The 21,430-nt window shown below is 40.8% G+C and overlaps 3 protein-coding genes, 1 long non-coding RNA gene and 1 pseudogene across 5 annotated transcripts; 2 read left to right on the forward strand and 3 right to left on the reverse strand.

Annotated features, from left to right (window-relative positions):
* Positions 1-1,333: 1,333 nt before the first annotated feature.
* LOC130139221 (uncharacterized) lies at positions 1,334-2,086 on the reverse strand. Its single transcript, XR_008817415.1, has 2 exons — positions 1,876-2,086; positions 1,334-1,836 (listed from the first exon to the last, which is right to left on the reverse strand). It is a non-coding gene; the product is annotated as an uncharacterized LOC130139221 (long non-coding RNA).
* Positions 1,358-8,942, forward strand: LOC115668084 (cellulose synthase-like protein E6; annotated as a pseudogene).
* Positions 8,943-9,080: 138 nt separating this feature from the next.
* On the reverse strand, positions 9,081-10,792 carry LOC115668085 (DNA oxidative demethylase ALKBH2-like). The gene is made up of 4 exons (XM_030589592.2): positions 10,468-10,792; positions 10,018-10,134; positions 9,706-9,895; positions 9,081-9,514 (listed from the first exon to the last, which is right to left on the reverse strand). Exons 1-4 carry the CDS (start codon positions 10,714-10,716, stop codon positions 9,321-9,323), a joined length of 750 nt encoding a protein of 249 aa, XP_030445452.2. The 5' UTR covers positions 10,717-10,792; the 3' UTR covers positions 9,081-9,320.
* Positions 10,793-11,581: 789 nt separating this feature from the next.
* LOC115691477 (cellulose synthase-like protein E6) lies at positions 11,582-16,775 on the forward strand. The gene is made up of 8 exons (XM_030618111.2): positions 11,582-11,919; positions 12,042-12,363; positions 14,112-14,252; positions 14,357-14,488; positions 14,937-15,149; positions 15,236-15,463; positions 15,628-15,975; positions 16,118-16,775. The coding sequence occupies exons 1-8, from the start codon at positions 11,648-11,650 to the stop codon at positions 16,658-16,660; spliced, it is 2,199 nt and encodes a 732-aa protein (XP_030473971.2). The 5' UTR covers positions 11,582-11,647; the 3' UTR covers positions 16,661-16,775.
* A 1,553-nt stretch (positions 16,776-18,328) lies between these two features.
* LOC115691464 (protein C2-DOMAIN ABA-RELATED 11-like) lies at positions 18,329-21,328 on the reverse strand. 2 transcript variants are annotated; one of them, XM_056315705.1, is made up of 4 exons: positions 20,869-21,328; positions 20,508-20,624; positions 19,348-19,443; positions 18,329-18,790 (listed from the first exon to the last, which is right to left on the reverse strand). In XM_056315705.1, exons 2-4 carry the CDS (start codon positions 20,616-20,618, stop codon positions 18,494-18,496), a joined length of 504 nt encoding a protein of 167 aa, XP_056171680.1. In that variant the 5' UTR covers positions 20,619-20,624; positions 20,869-21,328; the 3' UTR covers positions 18,329-18,493. The 2 variants fall into 2 exon arrangements, with proteins under 2 accessions (XP_056171680.1, XP_056171681.1); XM_056315706.1 differs by lacking the exons at positions 20,508-20,624; positions 20,869-21,328 and adding an exon at positions 20,204-20,485.
* Between the last annotated feature and the right edge of the window lie 102 nt (positions 21,329-21,430).

Here is a 21,430-nt window from a genome sequence, read left to right on the forward strand (position 1 = left end):
AATTAACTAAGCCCTCGAAATTACTAGTCCTGGAAATCATTTTCGTGGCAATTTTAATAAATTCGTCTCACCTACTCTTTGCCTCATGAGACCCTCCCAAGGCTTTCCCTTCCATGATTGAGTTAATGAGCCTAATGAGGCACCACACAATACTTAAAAGCGAGACTGAATGTATTTGATGTTGTCCTAAGGTGACGTTAATCTAGTGCCCTTGAAAAACACACTACAATGATCATTACCCTTTTTAGAGTGAGCCTATCAAAAGGTGGCTCAAAATGTAATATCTTTGGGTGAACAATCATATGATTGATCGGTGACCCTACACCGACATGCCATATGGTGCTATTTTCATATGAACAGCTTGGAAAAACTTGTGGGTCCGTCGCTGCATGTGTCTTTGTATTTCCTAAGATCAACTAAGAAGAAATTTGAATTTTCATCAAGTTCAACCGATGGAGATGACAACCACATGATATGCTAGTACTAAGAAATACATGACAAGAGAATTAAAGATTTAGATATAAACTATCTCATGAAAACATGTATATCACGGATATAGATCTTCTATCACCTTAATGTCTTCCGATCGTTACATATCTGAAATCTTGGTGCGCTTGTTACTCTTAATTTGAGCATAGTTGCAAGTATTGCATAATTTGATAATTCAAGTCATCATCCTATGCATGTGACATAGATTGAAACATCATCGGGAGATAGAGAATTTCCATGCAAATTTCAATTGACTATCTACATAAACATTGTTCCTCCAACCATAATGACTAATATATAACTCCAAGAAAATTTGACTTCACTACCATTTGGTTGAATCACCGTCTGTAAAATCTCGAGAGATAACTAAAATGGTAAGCGCATCCATCTTCTTCTCTCAAAACCTAAATTTTTTTTTGGTGGGATCTCAAAACCTAAATTCAAATCATCACATTTACGCATTTCTTAGGCAACCCTTTGAAGCTCGGGTAATTACCTCGGGTGCGCGTCTAAGATGGAAGGGCCAGTACTTCGGTATCATCCTCAATGGAGATGAAATAGTTAGGTGCTCTAGAAATCTCGAGACATCTCATTGTCTTTTTTTTTTTTTTTGATAATCGAGGTGTCCGCACGGCCGGCGAGCTAGGGCTCAAACCAGCGGTGATGCCCGACTAGTCCTCGAGGGGGGCTAGCGCAGCATCCCACCGCCACGACCCCCCACTTAAATCAACGATGGGCGAGTTTTGAACCCAGGACCTCTCGTAAAAGGAACTGAGCGCAAACCAACGCGGCCACCGATGGGTGGGTCGAGACATCTCATTGTCCATGTATAAAGAAATGAAAAAAAAAAAAACTAGACACTGCCTTCTATATAAATATAGCCTAATTGCTGCACACACTTGCCATACAGAAAGGAGGAAAAGAAAAAAGAAGAACCAAAGAATGGGAGAGAAGAGTAATCTTCCTCTCTTTGAAACAAAGTCAGCCAAGAACCGCTTCATCTTCAGATTATACACACTCTCCATCTTCATCAGCATCTGCTTCATCTTCTACTTCAGAATCCTTCACTTGCCAGAGTCCAAAACAGCTGAGAAATTGGCTTGGCTTGGAGCTTTCTTCTCCGAGCTCTGGTTCGCTTTTTACTGGTTTCTCACCATCGTCATAAGATGGAACCCCTCGTATCGCCATACCTTCAAGGACAGGCTTTCTCAGAGGTGTGTTCTCACTCTTTCTCCCTCCTTCCTTCACTAATATGTCTGTTGACTTGATGGAAGAAGTTTGTACTTTTCAACCTTAAAAGTCTCGACCAGCTCGTTGTTATAAATACTATGGGCTAATCATCAATACCTTGACAAGGTTTTCTTAGGATATACTCTTCGAAAATACCGTTGAAATTTTCGGTATGGCCGAGTTTCGGCCTCGATCTCATAATACCATCACAAGAACAAAACTTACCGTGCAAAAACTGATCCAAGACACTATATGTCCTTAAAAATGGGGGAAGGAGAAGGAATAGTCTTTCTGTTTGAAGTCATTGCACGAGATTTGAATTTGATCGCTCTCGTAAGGTTGTTTGCATGAACTCTTTTAGGTATGGCGAGGTTTTTCCAGGATTAGACGTATTTGTGTGCACGGCAGATCCTGTGATAGAGCCACCGACCATGGTGGTCAGCACCGTCTTATCGATCATGGCATACAATTATCCACCGGAGAAGATGAGCATTTATCTCTCCGACGACGGCGGTTCAGATCTTACCTTCTATGCATTACTTGAGGCTTCGCGATTCTCCAGGAAATGGCTTCCCTTTTGCCGGGAGTTTAATGTTGAACCAAGATCGCCGGAGGCCTATTTTAGAAAGGCTGTTGAGCCTCTCAATGATTCTATCTGGTCCAAGGAGTGGTGCTCCATGAAAGTAAGCACATCTCTCTGTCTCTCTGTCTCTCTGTCTCTCTCTCATGTTGTACCATTTTTTCAGTAAAATATTTATGACTCTCGTCTATATGTTTTTTAGCTAAAATAAGGATTAATAACCGATTCACTCCATATCTACAGGGGCACACTTAAACTACACAAAAAGCCTTATCCTAATTAACTAAAACAGCAACACCAAACATACCAACCTAATACACATTATGATAGGTTGCAAGGTGGGTAGGTTCCACACCAAGTACCTAGAACCATCATAATCGATTTCTAGTTTTTGGAACCGCGAACCGAACATACTGGCTTTGAAATTGGCCTGGAACTGAACTGACCGATTTTTTTTAAGTGAATCATGCATATTCATTTTGTACTTGTAATGTAAAAATTTCACATAAAAAAAATAATCATAAGACCGAGAACTAGAAAAGAAAGCAGAAAATATTTGAGAGATTTGGGGTAGGCTTTGAATCGGTTCTCGAGTAGAACTAAACGTTCCTAGTATAGAACCAGGAACCAAACCAATAAAGGCTGGTTCCCAAATTTTGTCACTTGGGACCGAACTGATTCTCGTGTGAATCGGCTTGAAACCGGTTGGATAAAATTGTTTCGGTTCGGTTTTCAAATTGAATCAGTATGATTGCTCGTATCAACATGTACTCGTGACCTACACAAAGCTCTCTCTCATTTATATAACTGTAAAACTTAAAGATTCGAGATCTAATTTTGTGGCAGTTTATTCTAAACCAGGTTGAGGCAAGAATGCCTCAGTTTCAAAGCCAAGCTTTATAATTTTTGATCACATCTCCACCTGAAAGATTAGTTTGACGATTGTGAGACTTTAGGGTATGTCGATTCGTCCGTGGTAGACAACAAGTTTATCAATGATTGAAAATTAGTCCTACTAAGTCCACCATCGATCAAATATATTGCTAACACATCAAATAAACGCAATGCGCCTCATATATTTCTTTTATATAGTGGGCTAACTGGCGGGGAGCTATTCTTCTTTCTCTTTTGCATAGTGCAATAAAACACTGAACACTATGGCCCTGCACTCTTCTTCTATCCATAGCCTTTCAAGTGTCATTTGTCTCCTTTGGCCACCTTCTCGAAAACATGTTGGATGGTCGACAGACTTATGTTGATCAGATCTATCTACAAAGCTGATAATGTGGAATCAGTTCACGTGGTCCATAGATCATGTCATGACTTGTCTTTTCAATCGCTGCCTGGTGTAATTTTTTCTCGGTTTACCTTGACTTTTTGGAGGTCTCTTCTTCTCAATTACCCGAAACGTTGAATGGTAGCTATGGAAAAAGCCCTTTTCTTCGCTATCGTTCGATTCTTCTACAAGATTTGTCGAGAGATCAAGGGAGAGAAACAGTCCTTGAGGAGTTTCTCTTCGACGTTTTCATTGAGAACGATGTTTATGGTCCCATTATCTTCTAGGTGAAATGAGGTTTTGTTCTTTTGACAAATTCCACACTTCACCACAAAATAATGGTTGTAGAGGAGCTTTTAACCTTATGATATCGACAAGAAACATTGAAAGGCATATTTTTGGATGGGATTATAGTGTCGTAGACTCAAATACAAAGATTCCATGAAGAGAACATTGCTTTTGGGGCGTCAAAAATCATGGTTTTGGATTTAGATGAGAAGTAAAAAGAAAACGAGACTTCAGTTCATCCAGAGATCACCACTTAAATCAAGAAAAAAAGTGTACTTTTTGTCTTAGTACTTTTACGTTTTTCCCAATTAAGTCCTTCTACTTTCATAAAATTTCTATCGAGTCCTTCGGACACTAAATTTGACTAAATTGAGCTAATATGGTTGGAGGACGACGCCAAAGTATCATGCGGATAAAATATGTGGATGCCAATCCGGACCTATGTTGAAAAATTTAGCTTGAGACAACATTAGAGAATGACGTGAATAAAAATTAGTCAATATAGACGGCCACAATAGAAAATTTTTGTTTGCATCAAAGCATGATATTGTCCTATGGCCACGTCACAACTGGATTTGACAAAAATTAGTGTTTGACCTTTGACGGGCTCGGTTAGAAAATAGTGGAAGTAGAAAGACTTGATTAAACAAATGAAAAGCACAGGGACAAAAGTAGAATTCCAAATATTGGACATAGGAAAGAGATAATTGGCAATGATGTAGGATCGAACTATAGGGACCGAAATTTCAAATTAATGTAACTAAAGTGATTATATCAACTTGGTAATGTATTACTTACATTAATTGTATGAAATAAATGATACATAGCAAAACTAAAAAGAACTTTGCCCTTTGGTTATGCTTATGACAGAACTCATACGAGGACATGAAGAAACGAATCGAAACGGTAGCGGAGTTGGGACGGATTCCAGATGACATTCGCAAGCAACACAAAGGATTTCTCGAATGGGACACTGTCTCAAGCCAGAGAGATCATCAAACAATTCTTCAAGTACCATACATCTACAATAAAAGATTAACGTCGTAATCTTTCAGCAACATCAATGACATGTTTCTCCTGGTTCTTCAGATAGTAATCGATGGGAGGGATCCCATGGCCGTGGACAATGAAGGACAGCCTCTACCGACTCTGGTGTACTTGGCCAGAGAAAAGAGACCACAATACAACCACCATTTCAAAGCAGGAGCTATGAATGCTCTGGTAATTCTCAACATACTGTATCTATAAACATGATTCACTCAAAGCCCACAGTTTTTCATCATAAAGAAAAGTGAAGAACATCAACTTGTACAGATTTCTTTATTTATGTACGTGAGGATCTTGCCCTTGGATCGATTGAGGGCTTAAAATACAATCTTGGTGCTAATCTTTATGTTATTTTTCTGGGGAAAATAGATTAGGGTCTCATCGAGGATCAGCAATGCGCCCATCATCCTTAATGTGGACTGCGACATGTATTCGAACAATGCGGACTCGGTGAGAGACGTGCTGTGCTTCTTCATGGATGAAGAGAATGGTGATGAGATTGGTTTCGTACAGTTCCCGCAGAACTTTGATAACCTCACAACCAATGACTTATACAGCAGTTCCTTGAACGTAATAAACAAGGTAAGCCTATTCAAAAGGATGTCGACACGACAGTGTCCCTAAACTTTACTGCGATAACCCATTCAGTCTCTATTATGTGAAATGAGCTTAATGCACTCACTTATATGTCTTATTCTAATGATTCTACAGTTCCGTTAAAATATGAAGACGGATACTGTCACACCCCGAAACCTACCAGGATGGGGGATGATATGGCCATCCTTGCATCCGAATGACGCAGCCTCAAACCACCCAAAGGACGCAGCCTCAAACCATTCAAAAGTCCCCACGACATCGCTCTCACTCTAATGGCTACTGACCAAAGAACTTGAAAAGATTGGGAAAGAGAGGGATGTCTTGAGGACTTTTGGGTGGTTTGAGGTTGCATCTTTCGAGTGGTTTGAGGCCGCGTCATTCGGGTGGAAGGATAATCGTGTCATCCCCCATCCTGGTAGGTTTCAGGGTGTGACATCTTGTGGTATCAGAGCTGAGGTTATGATTTTTGAGGTGTAGATTTTTTGGAAGTTGTTTGTAAGGTTATTGATAGTTCGTCGGGTTGGCTGAGTTATTGTTGTACATGTTCTTTTAGTGGATTATAGAAACTCTGATGTTGTAATTAACCCATTGGTTTATCTGATATATGTGTGGTTTGATATATATATATATAACAGGTTGTTGGTTATTGTTGATGCCGCGTCTTTCGTGTGGAAGGACGGTCGTGTCATCCTCCTTTTCTAGTTGTTTTTGGGGTTTGACAGAGACACCATATTTGCTAAACTGCACTAAAATGGGTAACCACGACTTTGAACTCATGAAGTGAACTTGAAATCACAAGTCCAAGTCGGCACATACCCATTGGGCAACTCAGCAAATTCTAATGCGTGGACTAAAATGAAGCTAATAAAAAGGAGACCGATAGACTCTATTGGTCAAATTAAATTGAAGGAATAGGACAAGTACATTGGGTGAGTGAAGATATCATAATGACTATTAGTACATTCTATGATGATGCAGGTGGAGCTCCATGGAATGGACGCTAATGGTGGCGCTCCATACATCGGCACTGGGTGCTTTCATCGGAGAGAGACAATGTGCGGGAGAAAGTATAGACAGGGTAGTAAAAGCGAGTCCTTGAGGTGGGATCACCACCAGAGGATACAAGACAGTGCAAGTGTCTTAGAAGAAACATGTAAAACACTAGCCAGCTGTGGTTATGAAGAGAACACTGAGTGGGGAAAAGAGGTCTCTCTCTCTCTACATTTGAATGTCCTAACATGCACATATACATCATAAATGCCCTAACATGCACATATACATCATAAGAGGTCTCTCTCTCTCTCTCTCTCTCTCTCTCTCTCTCTCTCTCTCTCTCTCTCTCTCTCTCGCTCTCTCTCTCTACATTTGAATGTCCTAACATGCACATATACATCATAAAAGCGTATTCTCACAAGCACACACACATAAGCTTGAGTCATCCTTATGACTAATGAAATACAAGACCTCATCTTGCTCAAAAACTAGTCAAAACATGTCAACCATATCAAGGTTTGGCCTAAATTTTCGAGCCTTCGAGGATTTTTCAAAATTTTCTGTAGAGAAACTTAGTCAAAGAATGGAAATAGGGGAAGAAAGCAGAGAACGTTAAGCATTCAGCACCATATTCTATGGATAACAAGGGAGCAGTGCTTTCTATGGTCTACAACTAACAAGCGAGAAGCAGTTTACAAGTTAATGGAAACTGAGCTTAGATGATAAAACTCTCATGTAAGACTCTCTATGTCATTTTGATTAAGTGCAAAGAATAAAGAACAAAAGCAATCAAGTCTCTTATATCATTCCGGATTTTGATGCAACCAAAAGCTCTGCTTATATCATATTATTCAAAGACTGGACTGGGAAATTCAGCCGTCAGAACTGACATAGGCCATACAGGCATTCTTTCAAGCACCAGAAATATGCAAACATACACATGCAAAATCATCCAAGAAACAAGTCTTCTCTGAATTGCAGATGGGTCTAAAGTATGGATGCCCGGTGGAAGATGTCCTTACCGGTTTTGCAATCCAATGCAGAGGTTGGAGATCGATCTATTTCAACCCCAAACGGAAAGGATTTCTAGGAGTTGCTCCCACAACATTGTTGCAGTCCCTAGTTCAACATAAGAGATGGACTGAAGGTGATCTCCAAATCTTCCTGTCACAGTACTGTCCTCTGTTGTATGGACACGGCAAAATCCCCCTGAAGCTGCAACTCTCGTATTGTGTCTACTTGCTATGGGCAGCAAATTGCTTGGCTTCTCTATACTATGTGACTATTCCATCTCTCTGTCTACTCAGAGGCATCTCCTTGTTCCCCAAGGTAATTAATTAGATGACTTTTTTTGGGAGAAAACTAATTTTGATGCCTCCTTTCCACACATACAAATATATACGTAAGGTTGGTCATGGTGCTAAAATCTCAAAACAATCAATTCATTATACATAAGAAAAATTCCAGCTATACCCCCTCTATTATAGTAGTATTACACTGACACCACCAAAAAAGTGTCAAAATCAAGCACTAATAACTTGTGCTAGCCATTTGATCCCTGATTTGGCTACTTGACAGTATAAAACACTTGGCTATGATATAACCATAGAGCAGAGGCATCCACATAATCGTTGATTCAAAATGTCATTTGCTAGAGCTAATAGTTTCTTGCACCATCAGGTTTCGAGTCAGTGGAGCTTCCCATTCATCTATACCATTATGGCGACTAGTGCATACAGTGCCGGAGAATTCGTATGGTGTGGAGGCACTCTTCGTGGTTGGTGGAATGACCAAAGAATGTGGGTCTATAAGAGAACAACTTCCTATTTCTTTGGCTTCTTGAACAACATTCTGAGGCTGCTGGATATTACCAAGTCTGCCTTTGTCATCACTGCGAAGGTGGCAGATGACGACGTATCAAAGAGGTACGAGCAAGAGCTCATGGAGTTTAGTGCACCCTCTCCTATGTTCACAATCCTTACAACCCTTGCTTGGCTCAATGCATTAAGCTTCATTGGAGTTTTACTCAAGTTAGCAATGCATGGCGAGACTCTAGACCAGCTGGCTATGCAGATCATTTTGTGCAGTTTGCTAGTCTGTGTCAACCAGCCTCTGTATGAAGGGATGTTCTTTCGAAAAGACAAGGCAAGAATGCCTACCTTGGTGACATATAAATCCGCAGTCTTTGCTCTAGTAGCTTGTTCTTTAGCCTGTGTATAATCTACCATTCCACTGTATTGGCTAGAAGTTGGTGTAACTTCATCACTATTTGAACCATGCTCTAGACATCATACAAAGTAGGATGCCATCAGGACCTGATGAGAAAAACCTACTGCTGCTGTTGCTGTGTCCTATTTTGTGTAGTCTTTATCATTCCTATTATTGCCGATCTCAATGTTATCATTGTACAGTTCAATAAATGTTGAGACCTCATTCTTCTTATCTAGAGAAATCACCAAACATCACTTAGTTCGCCAGATACTTTTTCTAGAATAAATAGACCAGTCGCGGAAGTACCAGAAGCCATATACTACAAGGAGATGGTTTAACAGAGGTATTGACAGACTAAATATAGCTGTGAAAAAAAAATCACAACTTCAAGTTCTTAATATTAGCCAAAATGAAAACAGAGCAACCTAAGTCAATTTAACACCTGTAGGTTGAAACCTATAAACACATGGTGCTCTGGTTCGACTTCCTTCGCACTTTGCACATATAGAAGCAGTTGCCATAGACAGTTGCTCTCTCAAAACTTGTTGACTGCAAACCCAACATAACTAACAGGAGCAGAGAAAAATGATTATGTGCTTGGTGGCAGAGCTACGGCAGGACACATCTGAAGGTGAGATTGATTCGAATAGACATCGGTTTCACTCGCTTTGGAACCGAGTGAAGCCAATCCCGCTGAGTGTAGCCTCTCATTACAAGCAGCGATCCATGTTTTAGCACGAAAGAGTGCTGATCAGGGTCATGGCTCTTCCTTAGTCGCTTGCTCTTAGGCTCATCATCAGATGCTTAAACCCGAAAAGGATATTTTTTTTTTAAAGAAAAACAGAAGAGAGAAAGAAAAAGAAACCAGTCAACTTCCAAATCAACAATAAGTACAATTTTAAAATGAATATCAAGCATTTCACACAAAATGAAAAAAGTCAGTGTAGTTTGAGCATGACTACTTCCATAAACCAAAGATGTGCTTCATTTATACCTCGAGACATTTTACTGGGTTTTTTCCTTAGCAAAAATTCACGCTCACATCCAAAGGTAACTGAGGCAATTTCTGGGGTCGGTCCATAAAGCATCTCGTCATCAGAATGCCAAGACACATAGTCATTGTTACCATCGTATCGGTTTAGTACCAAGCTATTAAATCTACTTCCAGGAAGAGCTTTATGGACCTTCAAAAGAAAACGATAAAACGTAATAACATCGATCATGTCAAGAAATGTGAAGATACTGGAAAAGCCTTGAGAGAAGAACCCCTTGGCTAAGCAATGTCACGAGCTGAGATCATTCTTACTGCATCCAAGATGTCCTTGAGTGGAGGAAAATCGCCCCAAGAATAAGCACGAGGCGTGTGCCCGTTATAACTAATTGCCGGCAACCCTTCCGCCGCAATATAACAAGAATCTCTGGGCTGCAAACAGAGGAACCCATATATTCAGAACAACAAGAAGACACGAACATGGAACAATGGTCGTGTGAGAGTGTCAAGACAATCACTGCAGCGACAAAGAACGTGCGAAACCCATCAAAGCTGTGGCCACTTGCGGTTGAGACAATCTAGCAAATCATGACCAGCAGCCCCAAAATGACCACAAAAAGTTCTTCACTTAGGAGTCTGTATTGGGTCATTGCAAAGTCCCGCAATTCAAGCATTACGATACTACTACATTCATGCTTTTCCGACCACATCATCGAAAGCTACCCCCACCACACACACACACACACCCGGAGACAGAGGAGTGACCTGGACGAGACGGCGACCGAAGATGCGGAGAGTGGGTCTGGACCAAGGGACGTGCTTGTTGATGTAATCGAACCATGCCCACGACTGGTCCGCCGGGAAGAAGCGGGGCACGTGAAAGACCTCGCTCCCATGCCCAAGATCGAAGCTTTCTCCTTTCTTCACGCTTTCGCTGGGATCAAACTCGAGAGGCTTCGAGGTTGACGCTTCTGGGTCGGCGTTAGCCTTCAGTTTCAGCCTCAAGCTGTTCATGTCTCGTCGCCGAAAGCTCCCCTTTAGGCCGGGGAATCAACAGTGAATCTCCTCCGAATGGCAATTTGCTTCACTGCCGCCATTTGCCATGGCTTTGTTTTTTTTTTCTTTTTTTCTTTCTTTCTTTTTCTAAGTCTTTATTTGTCACGAAAGTATAATTAAATTCTTAAACTTTCAAAAGCGCAATCAAAACATACAGCTTGTCAAATTGGTGCAATTAAGTACTAAACATTTTAAAAAGTGCATTCATCGAAAAGATTTGATTTGATCAATTTAAAAAAATTTAGGATTTCATTATGCTTGTTAAAAGTTTTAGAAATTAATTGCACCTGCACTTTTTTGAAAGTTTTAGCACTTCCAATACAATTATCCATTTTCTATACCATGGTTGAAAATGATTTTTTAGGATTTTCGTTTTGAGGGCATGAAATATGTTTGTAGTGATTTTGATTTCCATGCTTAGCAAATAAGAAACTTACTTATTGCTTTCACTTTTCCTAATTTTTTTTTTGTCTCCCCCGAGAATTTGAAAATGAAAAAAATGATTTCAATATATAAAACCTATATATGATTTCTAAATGTCATTATATGAATATTAGGGGTTGATTGTATATTATTTAGCGAGAGTTGAGGACCGGCGAATTTGCGCATAAGAAAATTATGAATACTATAGAAAGAAGATTTGAAAAAGAAAAACAAAGGCAAAAGATGGTAGAGAAAGTTTTAGAATTTGATTGCACTTTTTAAAAGTTTTATGAATAAATTGTAATTTTGTGACAAGTTTTAAAACTTAATTACATCTTTTGAAAGTTTTAGGACTCAATCGCACTTTGAATTTATCCTACTATATATACAGCATAGTTCCTCGCCACACATTTTGACATTGATACTGTAGAAAGAAGATTTGGAATCGGAGAAACAAAGACAAAAGATGGTAGAGAAGAGTCATGCTCCTTTGTTTGAAACGAAGTCAGCCAAGAACCTCTTCATCTTCAGATCGTACGCACTGTCCGTCTTCGTCGGCATCGTCTTCATCTTCTGCTACCGAGTTCATCGCTTGCCGGAGCCAAACACGGCTGCGAAGTGGGCTTGGCTTGGAGCTTTCTTGTCCGAGCTCTGGTTCGCTTTTTACTGGTTCATCACGGTGGTCGTGAGATGGAACCCCGTGCATCGCCGCACCTTCAAGGACAGGCTTTCTCGGAGGTGCATTTTCCTGGTCTTTTCTCTAATATTTCGCTAAACACTCGCGTAAATAGTGTTTCCAGGAAAGTCGTTGGGCTCAACGATACCGATCACTTTGTAATATTGTTTTCTTGATGTTTCAGATACGAGAAGGTTTTGCCGGGGATTGACATATTTGTTTGCACGGCAGATCCCGTGATTGAGCCACCGACCATGGTGATCAACACTGCCTTATCGGTCATGGCGTACAATTATCCGCCGGAGAAGATGAGCGTCTATCTCTCCGACGACGGCTGTTCCGACCTTACTTTCTACGCATTGCTCGAAGCTTCTCAGTTCTCCAAGAAATGGCTTCCCTTCTGCAGGAAGTTTAATGTCGAACCAAGGTCGCCGGAGGCCTATTTCGAAAGCGCCGTCAAATCTCTAGACGATTCTCTCAAGCGCCAGGAGTGGCTGTCAGTGAAGGTAAGCCTCTCTAGACGATTCTCTCAAACGCAACAAAGAAAAACTTGACCTCTCCAACATCTGCACTTAACCCTTAAACCTAGTAAACATACACCACAAAAAGAAGATTCACCCTTCTAACTCCTCCTCTGCCTCCTCCTCCTCCTCCTCATCACCATCATCATCATCATCATATCTCTTTCTCTCTCATCAATCTTGGGTCTGTAATATCTAGTTAAATGCAAAGCATACACAGGCGCGGAGAGAGAGAGAGAGAGAGAGAGAGAGAGTTCTGAAGAATCCCTATCACTCCCTCAGGAATACGAGGCAATCAGAGAGTACTCCACCACGAGCTGCCGAAGCACGCTCTGGAAATCGTGAACCTCCAGCCCGAAGCCGACCAGTACAATCACGTGTCTAAGTAATAACTATCTACAAGAGAGAAGACTTGCAGGTAAATATGACAGACCCAAAGGTCAATGTGAGAGAGAGAGCTACCCCATTTATCAGATACCAAGTCAGATGGAAATATGACATCGAAGTAAAAGAAGAGTCCAAACAATTTTGGTTTTCTCTTATATCTTTACTCAGCTATAGATATTCTAGGCGACGGTTGTAATCAGCTTTATTGAATAAGGGATTAGTCGCACATACTTGTCCACCCATGTCTTTTTTTTTTTTTTTGGTCTGTCTTGTCCACCCATGTCGATCACTAACATTCCAAGTTTTATGTCTATTCGAAATTGATAAACTTATGAGGGGACGTCCTTGTTAAACCTCAATAATTTAGTTTATGATTGAGTTATCTGATGGTTTTGGCATTTGCTATTAGCTTATAGCTAACTGAGGAACCAAGGGAGATCATAATGCGCACGAAAGTCAAGAACTAATTATTGAGATTTCATATTAATTTCTCATTCTTGAATTAGGGTGTTTGTTTTGCTCGCCTCCTGAATTTAAGTATTCTTACTCCTTATAGCATGATTAGCGACGATGACCATCGGATTAAAATGCAACAAAAATAAAATAAAAGAAATCGACAATAATAGCCGTCGGCGTTTCGATAGAGAAAAAACCATGTTTGTCACTTTAGTCTTCTCCGCCAAATGAGTTTCTTCATTCTTTTGACAGATATCGCATCTTCCCTAAAGAATTGGAAAAACAAGAACCACTGAGCTGGTTGATGCATCTTGATTGGCAAACGATGACTGTACAAGAAACTGACGTGCATGGAATCGACTAGGGTTTAGCGACAGCTACAAGATGACAAAGGCTTAAATCACATCATGATGCATGGAAGGATAACCTATCTATTTCTAGTAAAACACAGTTTCGATTCCAGTGAGAACGAAGATAGCCATTCGATAAGTCGAGACTTGCCTGCTCAGAGCTAGCAAACATCTCTTTCGTAAGTCGACCGTGAATCGTAGGCACAATATGTCACAGATGTGAAGCACACATTCCGACCAAACAAGGGTTCCGGATGGCTGTAGCTGCTACGAATAGTTATTGAATACTGACATTATAAGACCCTGGCGAGAATACAGATTAAAAGCTAGAGGCAGAAGTAATCACATGAGTTGTCTGCAGATATACATAGATTCGATGCAAGTCGACAATGTTTTACTTACCATCTGCCAATTTGAACACACTGCAATTCATATAACTTCTAGACTTGCATGAAAGATCCGGCATATAACAAATTCAGTGCCTCTTCAGTTTGAAGAAATTGCATCTCATAAGGCTTCGTGCTCTTTGATTCGTGGTAGAACTTATACGAAGACATGAGGCAACGGATCGAAGCAATGGCGGAGCTGGGAAGTGTTCCAGACGACATTCGGAAGCAGCACAAAGGATTTCTCGAATGGCACTCCGTCTCCAGCAGAAGAGATCATCAAACGATTCTTCAAGTACTATACACAGATAAAACTGCAGTGCTCTCAATAATTTCTACCAATGTAGATGATTCTAGACCTTTCACATTTATCCGAAATATTTTCGCACGATTTTTCAGATACTAATTGATGGGACAGACCCTACGGCTGTGGACGACGAAGGACAACCTCTTCCAACTCTAGTGTACCTAGCAAGAGAAAAGAGACCACAATACCACCACAATTTTAAAGCAGGAGCGATGAATGCAATGGTAATATTACTATCAAACACATATAGGAGGAGTATATGTATCACCCCTAATTGCTTTTTGACTGACTACCATTTTGAAAATTTGCAACTTTTCCATCAAATATATCTCAAAGATAGGCTATTTGCAACTTTTATGATAGGAGGGTAGGAATTAGGTAATTTCATCATCCAATAGGAGTAATTTTGACGTGTTACAAAAGTTCTTTTGTTCTAGGAAATCGGCATTAGAGAGGTCCAAATTCTTCACGATATCTGCTCTGAATTGGCAAATAGATTGGCATGATCCAACATTAATCATTTCGTAGCTGCTATTTTTGTCAGATTCATACATATGTTTAACTAAAAATCAACATGTTCTGATCATTAGGAGAAATGAAATACATGGGACGAGATTTACTGATGTTCAAGATCATATCTAATTTTTCCCTCCTTTTCTTCCGGATTAATAGATTAGGGTCTCGTCGAAGATCAGCAACGCGCCCATCATCCTTAACGTGGACTGTGACGTGTACTCAAACAACTCGGACTCGGTGAGAGACGCCCTTTGCTTCTTCCTGGATGAGGAGAATGGTCATGACATTGCTTACATACAGTATCCACAGAATTTCGATAACCTCACAGAGAATGACTTATACAGCAGTTCCTTGGGGCTAATCAATCACGTAAGCCTCTCAAGAACTATGAATTTAGACTCTAAAGAATGATATGCAAATGGACTGAGTTTTTGCTACATTTTTGTGACTGTTAGGTGGAGTTTCATGGACTAGACGGCAATGGCGGGCCTATGTACATTGGCACCGGGTGCTTTCACCGCAGAGAGGCACTGTCCGGGAGAAAGTATACGCCAGAAGGCAAGACGGAATCCTCGAAGATGGACTGCCACGACCAGAAACGAGTCAGCGCCGGTGTTTTAGAGGAAACATGCATTACCCTGGCTGATTGTGCATATGAAGAGAACACTGATTGGGGAAAGGAGGTCTCTCTCTCTCTCTCTCTCTCTCTCTCTCTCTCTCTCTCTCTCTCTCTCTCTCTCTCTCTCTCTCTCTCTCTCTCTCTCCCTCTCATTTAATTCCATCAAAATGGTTGCCGGTTTGCCAGTATAGGCATTGAAGAAATTTTAACTATATTGTCAGTTTGTAGATGGGTTTGAAGTATGGATGCGCGGTGGAAGACGTGCTTACCGGTTTATCAATTCAATGCCGAGGTTGGAGATCGGTCTATTTCAAACCGGAAAGGAAGGGCTTCCTGGGAGTCGCTCCCACAACATTGTTGCAGTCCCTAGTCCAACATAAGCGATGGTCCGGGGGCGATTTCCAGATCACCCTTTCGAGGCACTGTCCTTTTGTGTATGGACACCGCAAGATCCCTCTGAAGCTTCAATTGTGCTACTGCAACTACTTGCTGTGGGCTGCGAATTCCTTGCCGAGTCTGTACTATGTGACCGTCCCATCCCTCTGTCTCGTCCGAGGCATCTCCTTATTCCCCAAGGTAATTTAGTTGAGAAACAATTTTGTGCATCGTAATATCTCCAACAAAATGTGAGGTAATCATATAGTATGTGATCACTCAAACATGTTATTTCAAAAATTGATAACTTGTAAAGTTGCTTGACCATTAATTGCTGCATCAGGTGTCGAGTCTTTGGGGTTTACCCTTCATGTATGTCGTCATTGCGACTATGGCATACAGCGCTGGAGAATTCATGTGGACGTGCAGAAGCACGCTACGAGGATGGTGGAATGACCAAAGAATGGGGTTGTACCGGAGAACAACTTCCCATTTTTTTGGCTTCTTGGACACCATCCTGGGGCTGCTCGGTGTCGCCAAGACTGCCTTCATCATCACGGAGAAAGTGGCGGCCGACGACATCTCGAAGAGGTACAAGCAAGAGCTCATGGAGTTCGGCACACCCTCACCCATGTTCACGATTCTAACGACCATCGCCCTGATCAACGCATCGTGCTTAATCAGCACGACAATAAGGTTTGTGATGCACGGCCAGGCTCTAGACCAGCTCGCCATGCAGATTGGCTGGTGCGGTTCGCTGGTCTATATAAACCTGCCTTTATACAACGGGCTTTTCTTCCGAATAGACGAGGGGAGAATGCCCGCCTCGGTGACGTATAAGTCCGCCATATTTGCTCTACTGGCTTTTGCCCTAGCCTGGGTGTGATCTACCATTTCATTATGCTTGCTCGAAGCTACTGTAACATCATGAATAACCAGATCATGTCCTAGTACACGATATTAAGTTGGAGATAATGAGGATTTATTGCTCCCATTATTGGCAGTCTCTCAATGTCATATGAATGTATGGTTTTGGAAAAGCAACAAACTAGATAACCTATACTCATTGATGGTTATTACCTGGATAGCAACTGTTCTGCGAGATATCACTATATAACATAAGGACATTTGATTTTGTTAGCATGATTTTGACAAAGAAGATTTGAAGAAAACTAATTGCGCGGGAAAGAATGAAAATTTTAAATATAGAATATAGAAATTTTATTTGAGGACCTTGTAATTTCGAACTTTTTCTTCCATTTAGGAGTTTAACTCGAAAAGATTTATCACCAGCATAGTCTAGCCGAAACATTAAATCTCTTGTTTGCCGTTGACTCGGAATAGGAACAGATATCCTATGCTAGGAAGCACGGACACTCTCCGGGGGGCCTCCGTGTCGTGTCGGACACATGTCGGACGTGTCGAACACCGACACTCGTCAGCCACTCTTTTTTTATTATTTATTTATTTATTTGTGGATTAGAATCAAATTAATTTGATTGCAATAATCATAAAAATGATAATTTATCATGTATATATAAAAATATATATTTAATATACAATATGTCCCAACGTGTCAGAATTCTCATTTTTTGAAAAATGACGTGTCGGCGAGTCGTGTCGTGTCGTGTCGGTGCTACTTAGATCCTATGAGCACTCAAGCTGAACCACACACAGTGATATGCTCATCTATCTACATCTTTATAAATATGATATAAAATACTATTCCTGAAGAATCACCTCTCGCGGCGAAGGTTTGCCTTATGCTCCAGTAGATTGGTGGCGTTAGTGCGTTGGAAAGCAGATCGGCACAAATGGAAGAAAGGTTCTTGCGTTAAGTAAACATTTCCTCTGCCATGTCAGAACTTATGCAAGTCAAATGTCAAATTGAAGAAGTTCAACCAGGCGGGCGTGAGTAAATGGCGGGAGTAACTATCTTAAAGTAATCAAATGCCTCATCATTTCATTGGTAACGCGCATGAATGGATTAACGAGATTCTCATCCATCATTTCATTGGTAACGCGCATGAATGGATTAACGAGATTCTCACCGTCTCTCATACTTGATATATGAGCTTCATCGTGGTATTGAGAAAGAATATGTTCCAAAGCCTTCGCGCAGTCATCATCGTTAAGTTCCCAGACTTTTCCCGAATCTTGTGCCCCGAAAACATTGAAGGGATAGCAGCTAGAAAAGATCCTTTGGTCAGGAGAAATGTCCTCAGGATCATTTTTGGAGTAAGAGAAAGTTGAATCTCCACTCATATCACTTGTACTTTCTCACGATCATTTTCATACTCGGGATAACTCTAAAAAATTTAAACTATTGCAAGCGAGATTTAATATTTAAGTATTCAAACTCCATGGATGGAAAAGATCCAATCATCCGGACAGTGAGCTCACAACCACTTTCTCAAAGGTGGAATGAGCAAGAACCGCGAAACCATGGTTGTCTTCCCTCATTATAGAGTCTTTTGGTCGAAATTTCGAGGTACGACTGTCTGAGATTTGTCTTGACAAGTTGTGGAAGCCACAGGGCCGCATGGACTAGATAGATGTTGGCTCTGTGTTTCTTCACTATAAAGTTGAGGGCAACTCCTCCACTCGATCAAACGAATATGAGCTAAAAGCAAGCTTATAAACTAGAGAGATTCCTACAGGATTTACACACATGGGAACTGAATTTCACATCTTCCATAGGTAGTTAAGAGTCTAGGCCTTATCTCTTGCCCGCAACCGGAGTTTCTATCAGTTTCATCTTCAGTTGAATTTCCCCTGACTCGACCCCACAAAGCCTCAACCAAACTTCTTGTACGACCTCGCCATCGATGCAAGCAATAGAGCTTTCTCCAACAAGGCAGTTCTCGCTGTCGGGTACCACCTTTCTTAGCATTGTCTCACCAGAAGAAACCTTTAGGACCTTCCTCAATCTAGCAGCGGAGACTAACGGTTGGAGGCTGAAGTGGGCATGTCCCATTCTGTCATCGGACTTGAAACGGTCTTTGTCAAACACTTCCTGCAGAAAGCACCATATGTTATTTTGAGATTATTAAATCCTGCTGTCGGCATAGCAGCACCTGAAAACTTGATGACAATGGAAACAGATTGCTTTCCAGCACACTTGTTGATCTCAAATCTAACTGAAAAGATTGACCGACTGCAGATAAAGTTCATATCTATAATGCAAGGAAGAACTCTGAGGGATTTCACTCAACCGAGAGATACAAAGGTAAGTGCTGATAGCATCATTTAGTTTCCTTACATTTAAAGAGGATTATTGTTCTGCTTTCTAGTCTACTGAAGATCAAAAGAAAGGGGAAATGTTGAAACAAGAATAATAGGTAAATGAAAGGTGGAAAAATAATTTATGGAAGTTTTCCCTACGTAGCCATCACAAATTTTTTTACTTGATCTATTGGAAGTATCCGTTTTGCCATTCATAAACTAGGAAAAAGGAATATTCGCTACTAAAGGCCCCACACGGGTTGCGGCATAGTCAGATGAATAGCAGATGGTATAACACTTCATCAGCAAAATGAGACAAACTATAAGGGGTGAAAATCAGAAGCTTACCAAATTTAAAACACCAACAGGTTCCGTGAGTGAGAAACATAGCTCTTCGTTCCAAACAGGATTGAGGCAACTGTTTATGACCTTAGTCTTTGCCACCTAGTGCAAGTTACTTCGATGATGTTAATATAAAGACTCAACAAAGTAACATAAACTATGTAGATTCGAGAGCTGTCTCGATGAGTGTGGACATAGGAAAGATTAGAAGGCAAGCGAGAAAGGAGATGAATAATCCCATTTTAGGACCACTTTGGAGGATGGTCACAGATAAACTGACCGTACAATTTGCACACTGATTGACATAGTTTCGATGTGGAAACCACACCAATCAACGGGCTATATAGGACATTCACGTCACGGCATCTGTCCCTAGCATTGCACTTTCAGAGTTATATCTCAATCCTCCAATGATCCTGTTGAAACGGGGATGGGGAGGCTATGAAATCACATACAAATCGTTCAAGATCAATTTGATAGTTTTTTGCTCCTAGATTTTGGCTAATTGCGTATATCCATTGAATAAAGCATCTGCTCTGCTATCAATAAGCATATCTACATCCTTGGACTCATACAAATTGTATCTAGCATCTGCATAAGCTGCTTCGACCAACATACAGTAGAGCTTAAACAAAATGTGTGCGTGCTTGATGAGTGATAAACTTGATATCAAGTGAGAAACACTATCTATCCTACATAAGTTCAAACTCAAATAGCAATAGAGGCCCCAATTTTCATCATCTCAAGAACAGACCTCAACCCAGCCTCCCACCCTAAAGACACAAGTGTGTGCGGATATATGCACACGAAATAAAAGGTAAAATTCGTCTACTAGTAGGAGTGGCAATTTCTGGCAAAATACCTGAACAGTGAACATGGCTTGAACATAAAGCCACTACGAGAGAAGTTATCGAGAGAAACTCGACTTTGACACGACACAAACACGATTAACTTGTTGGCAAGTTTTAATCTGTCTCCACAAAATCCAATTCTTACTGTATAGAAAAATAAATTAAGCTATTTGAGCAATGACACGAATTACCGAAATAAACACAACAAAAGCCATATGATGGTCACCCTTCCATCTCTTTTTCTGCACTGTAAGAACACCGAAAAAGGAAACTCCACATGAACAGCCGAGCAGTCACCAAGAAAGCACAACTTACCTGACTGCCTAATTTGACAACAACATACGGGTCACTGCTCTTGAAATCCCGGATCACCAATCTTTTCCCTTGCACCACCGTCACCTTGAGCTGGCCCAAGTGTTCCCCCATTTCCAGCTGAAGAAACAAGAAAGCCACTCAGCACACAGAGCCATCAACACAAGCTCGGAGGATACAAACAAGAACCACGAAAAGAAAGGACCATAAGATGTTCTTAAATGAACTTCAATTGATTCAAAAAATAAAAAAGGAAAGGGAATATTTGACACCCAGATTTCTTTTTGGACCTTGTCACAGAAAACCTTCGTGCTGAATGAAGCTGACAAAATAAAATTTGCTTCACATTAGAGAGAGAACTTACCTTCTTGTGGTGTGGACGAAGAAGGAAGACAAGCAGAGCTTCAACAGGACAATTTTGGGTCAAGAAAACAGCGCTGGAACTACCCAAAGAGCATATCCATGCTTTTAATATACTGACACCCGAAAAATAAAAGATGTCTATTTCATAGTGAAAAGAGGCACACGCAGACAGAGAGAAAACAAAAAGACGTGAACAATTCAGAAACAAAAAGGAACAGAACCGTGGGGTGAGCACTAAGGAGCAAGCATCCCATCAGACAAAACCCTTTTTGTTGTTTTGTAATGAAAGCATCAGACAAACTCATGAACACCCTCCCCTTGGGAAAGGTAAATGTTGTGCAAACTAAGCAATAGGATTAAGAGATTTGCCTCTATTGCTATGCTCTGCCTGATGATGCTTAGCTCAACAGTTCCTGCATGTTTCTCTCTCCTCTTTCTTGTTTTTTATCAACCATCATCTTCTTTCTCTTCTCTTTTTCTTGTTTGCAATCTTTTTCATTTAGGCCATCATGTTTTATGGATGAACTGTGGACGCTGACCCGCATGCATGACCAGGAGACGTT

The sequence above is a fragment of the Syzygium oleosum genome, unplaced genomic scaffold (genome assembly GCF_021117445.2).
Source record: "Syzygium oleosum isolate NSW1041296 unplaced genomic scaffold, Sole_v2.1 Sole_v2.11, whole genome shotgun sequence".
In the NCBI taxonomy this organism is placed as follows: Eukaryota; Viridiplantae; Streptophyta; class Magnoliopsida; order Myrtales; family Myrtaceae; genus Syzygium; species Syzygium oleosum.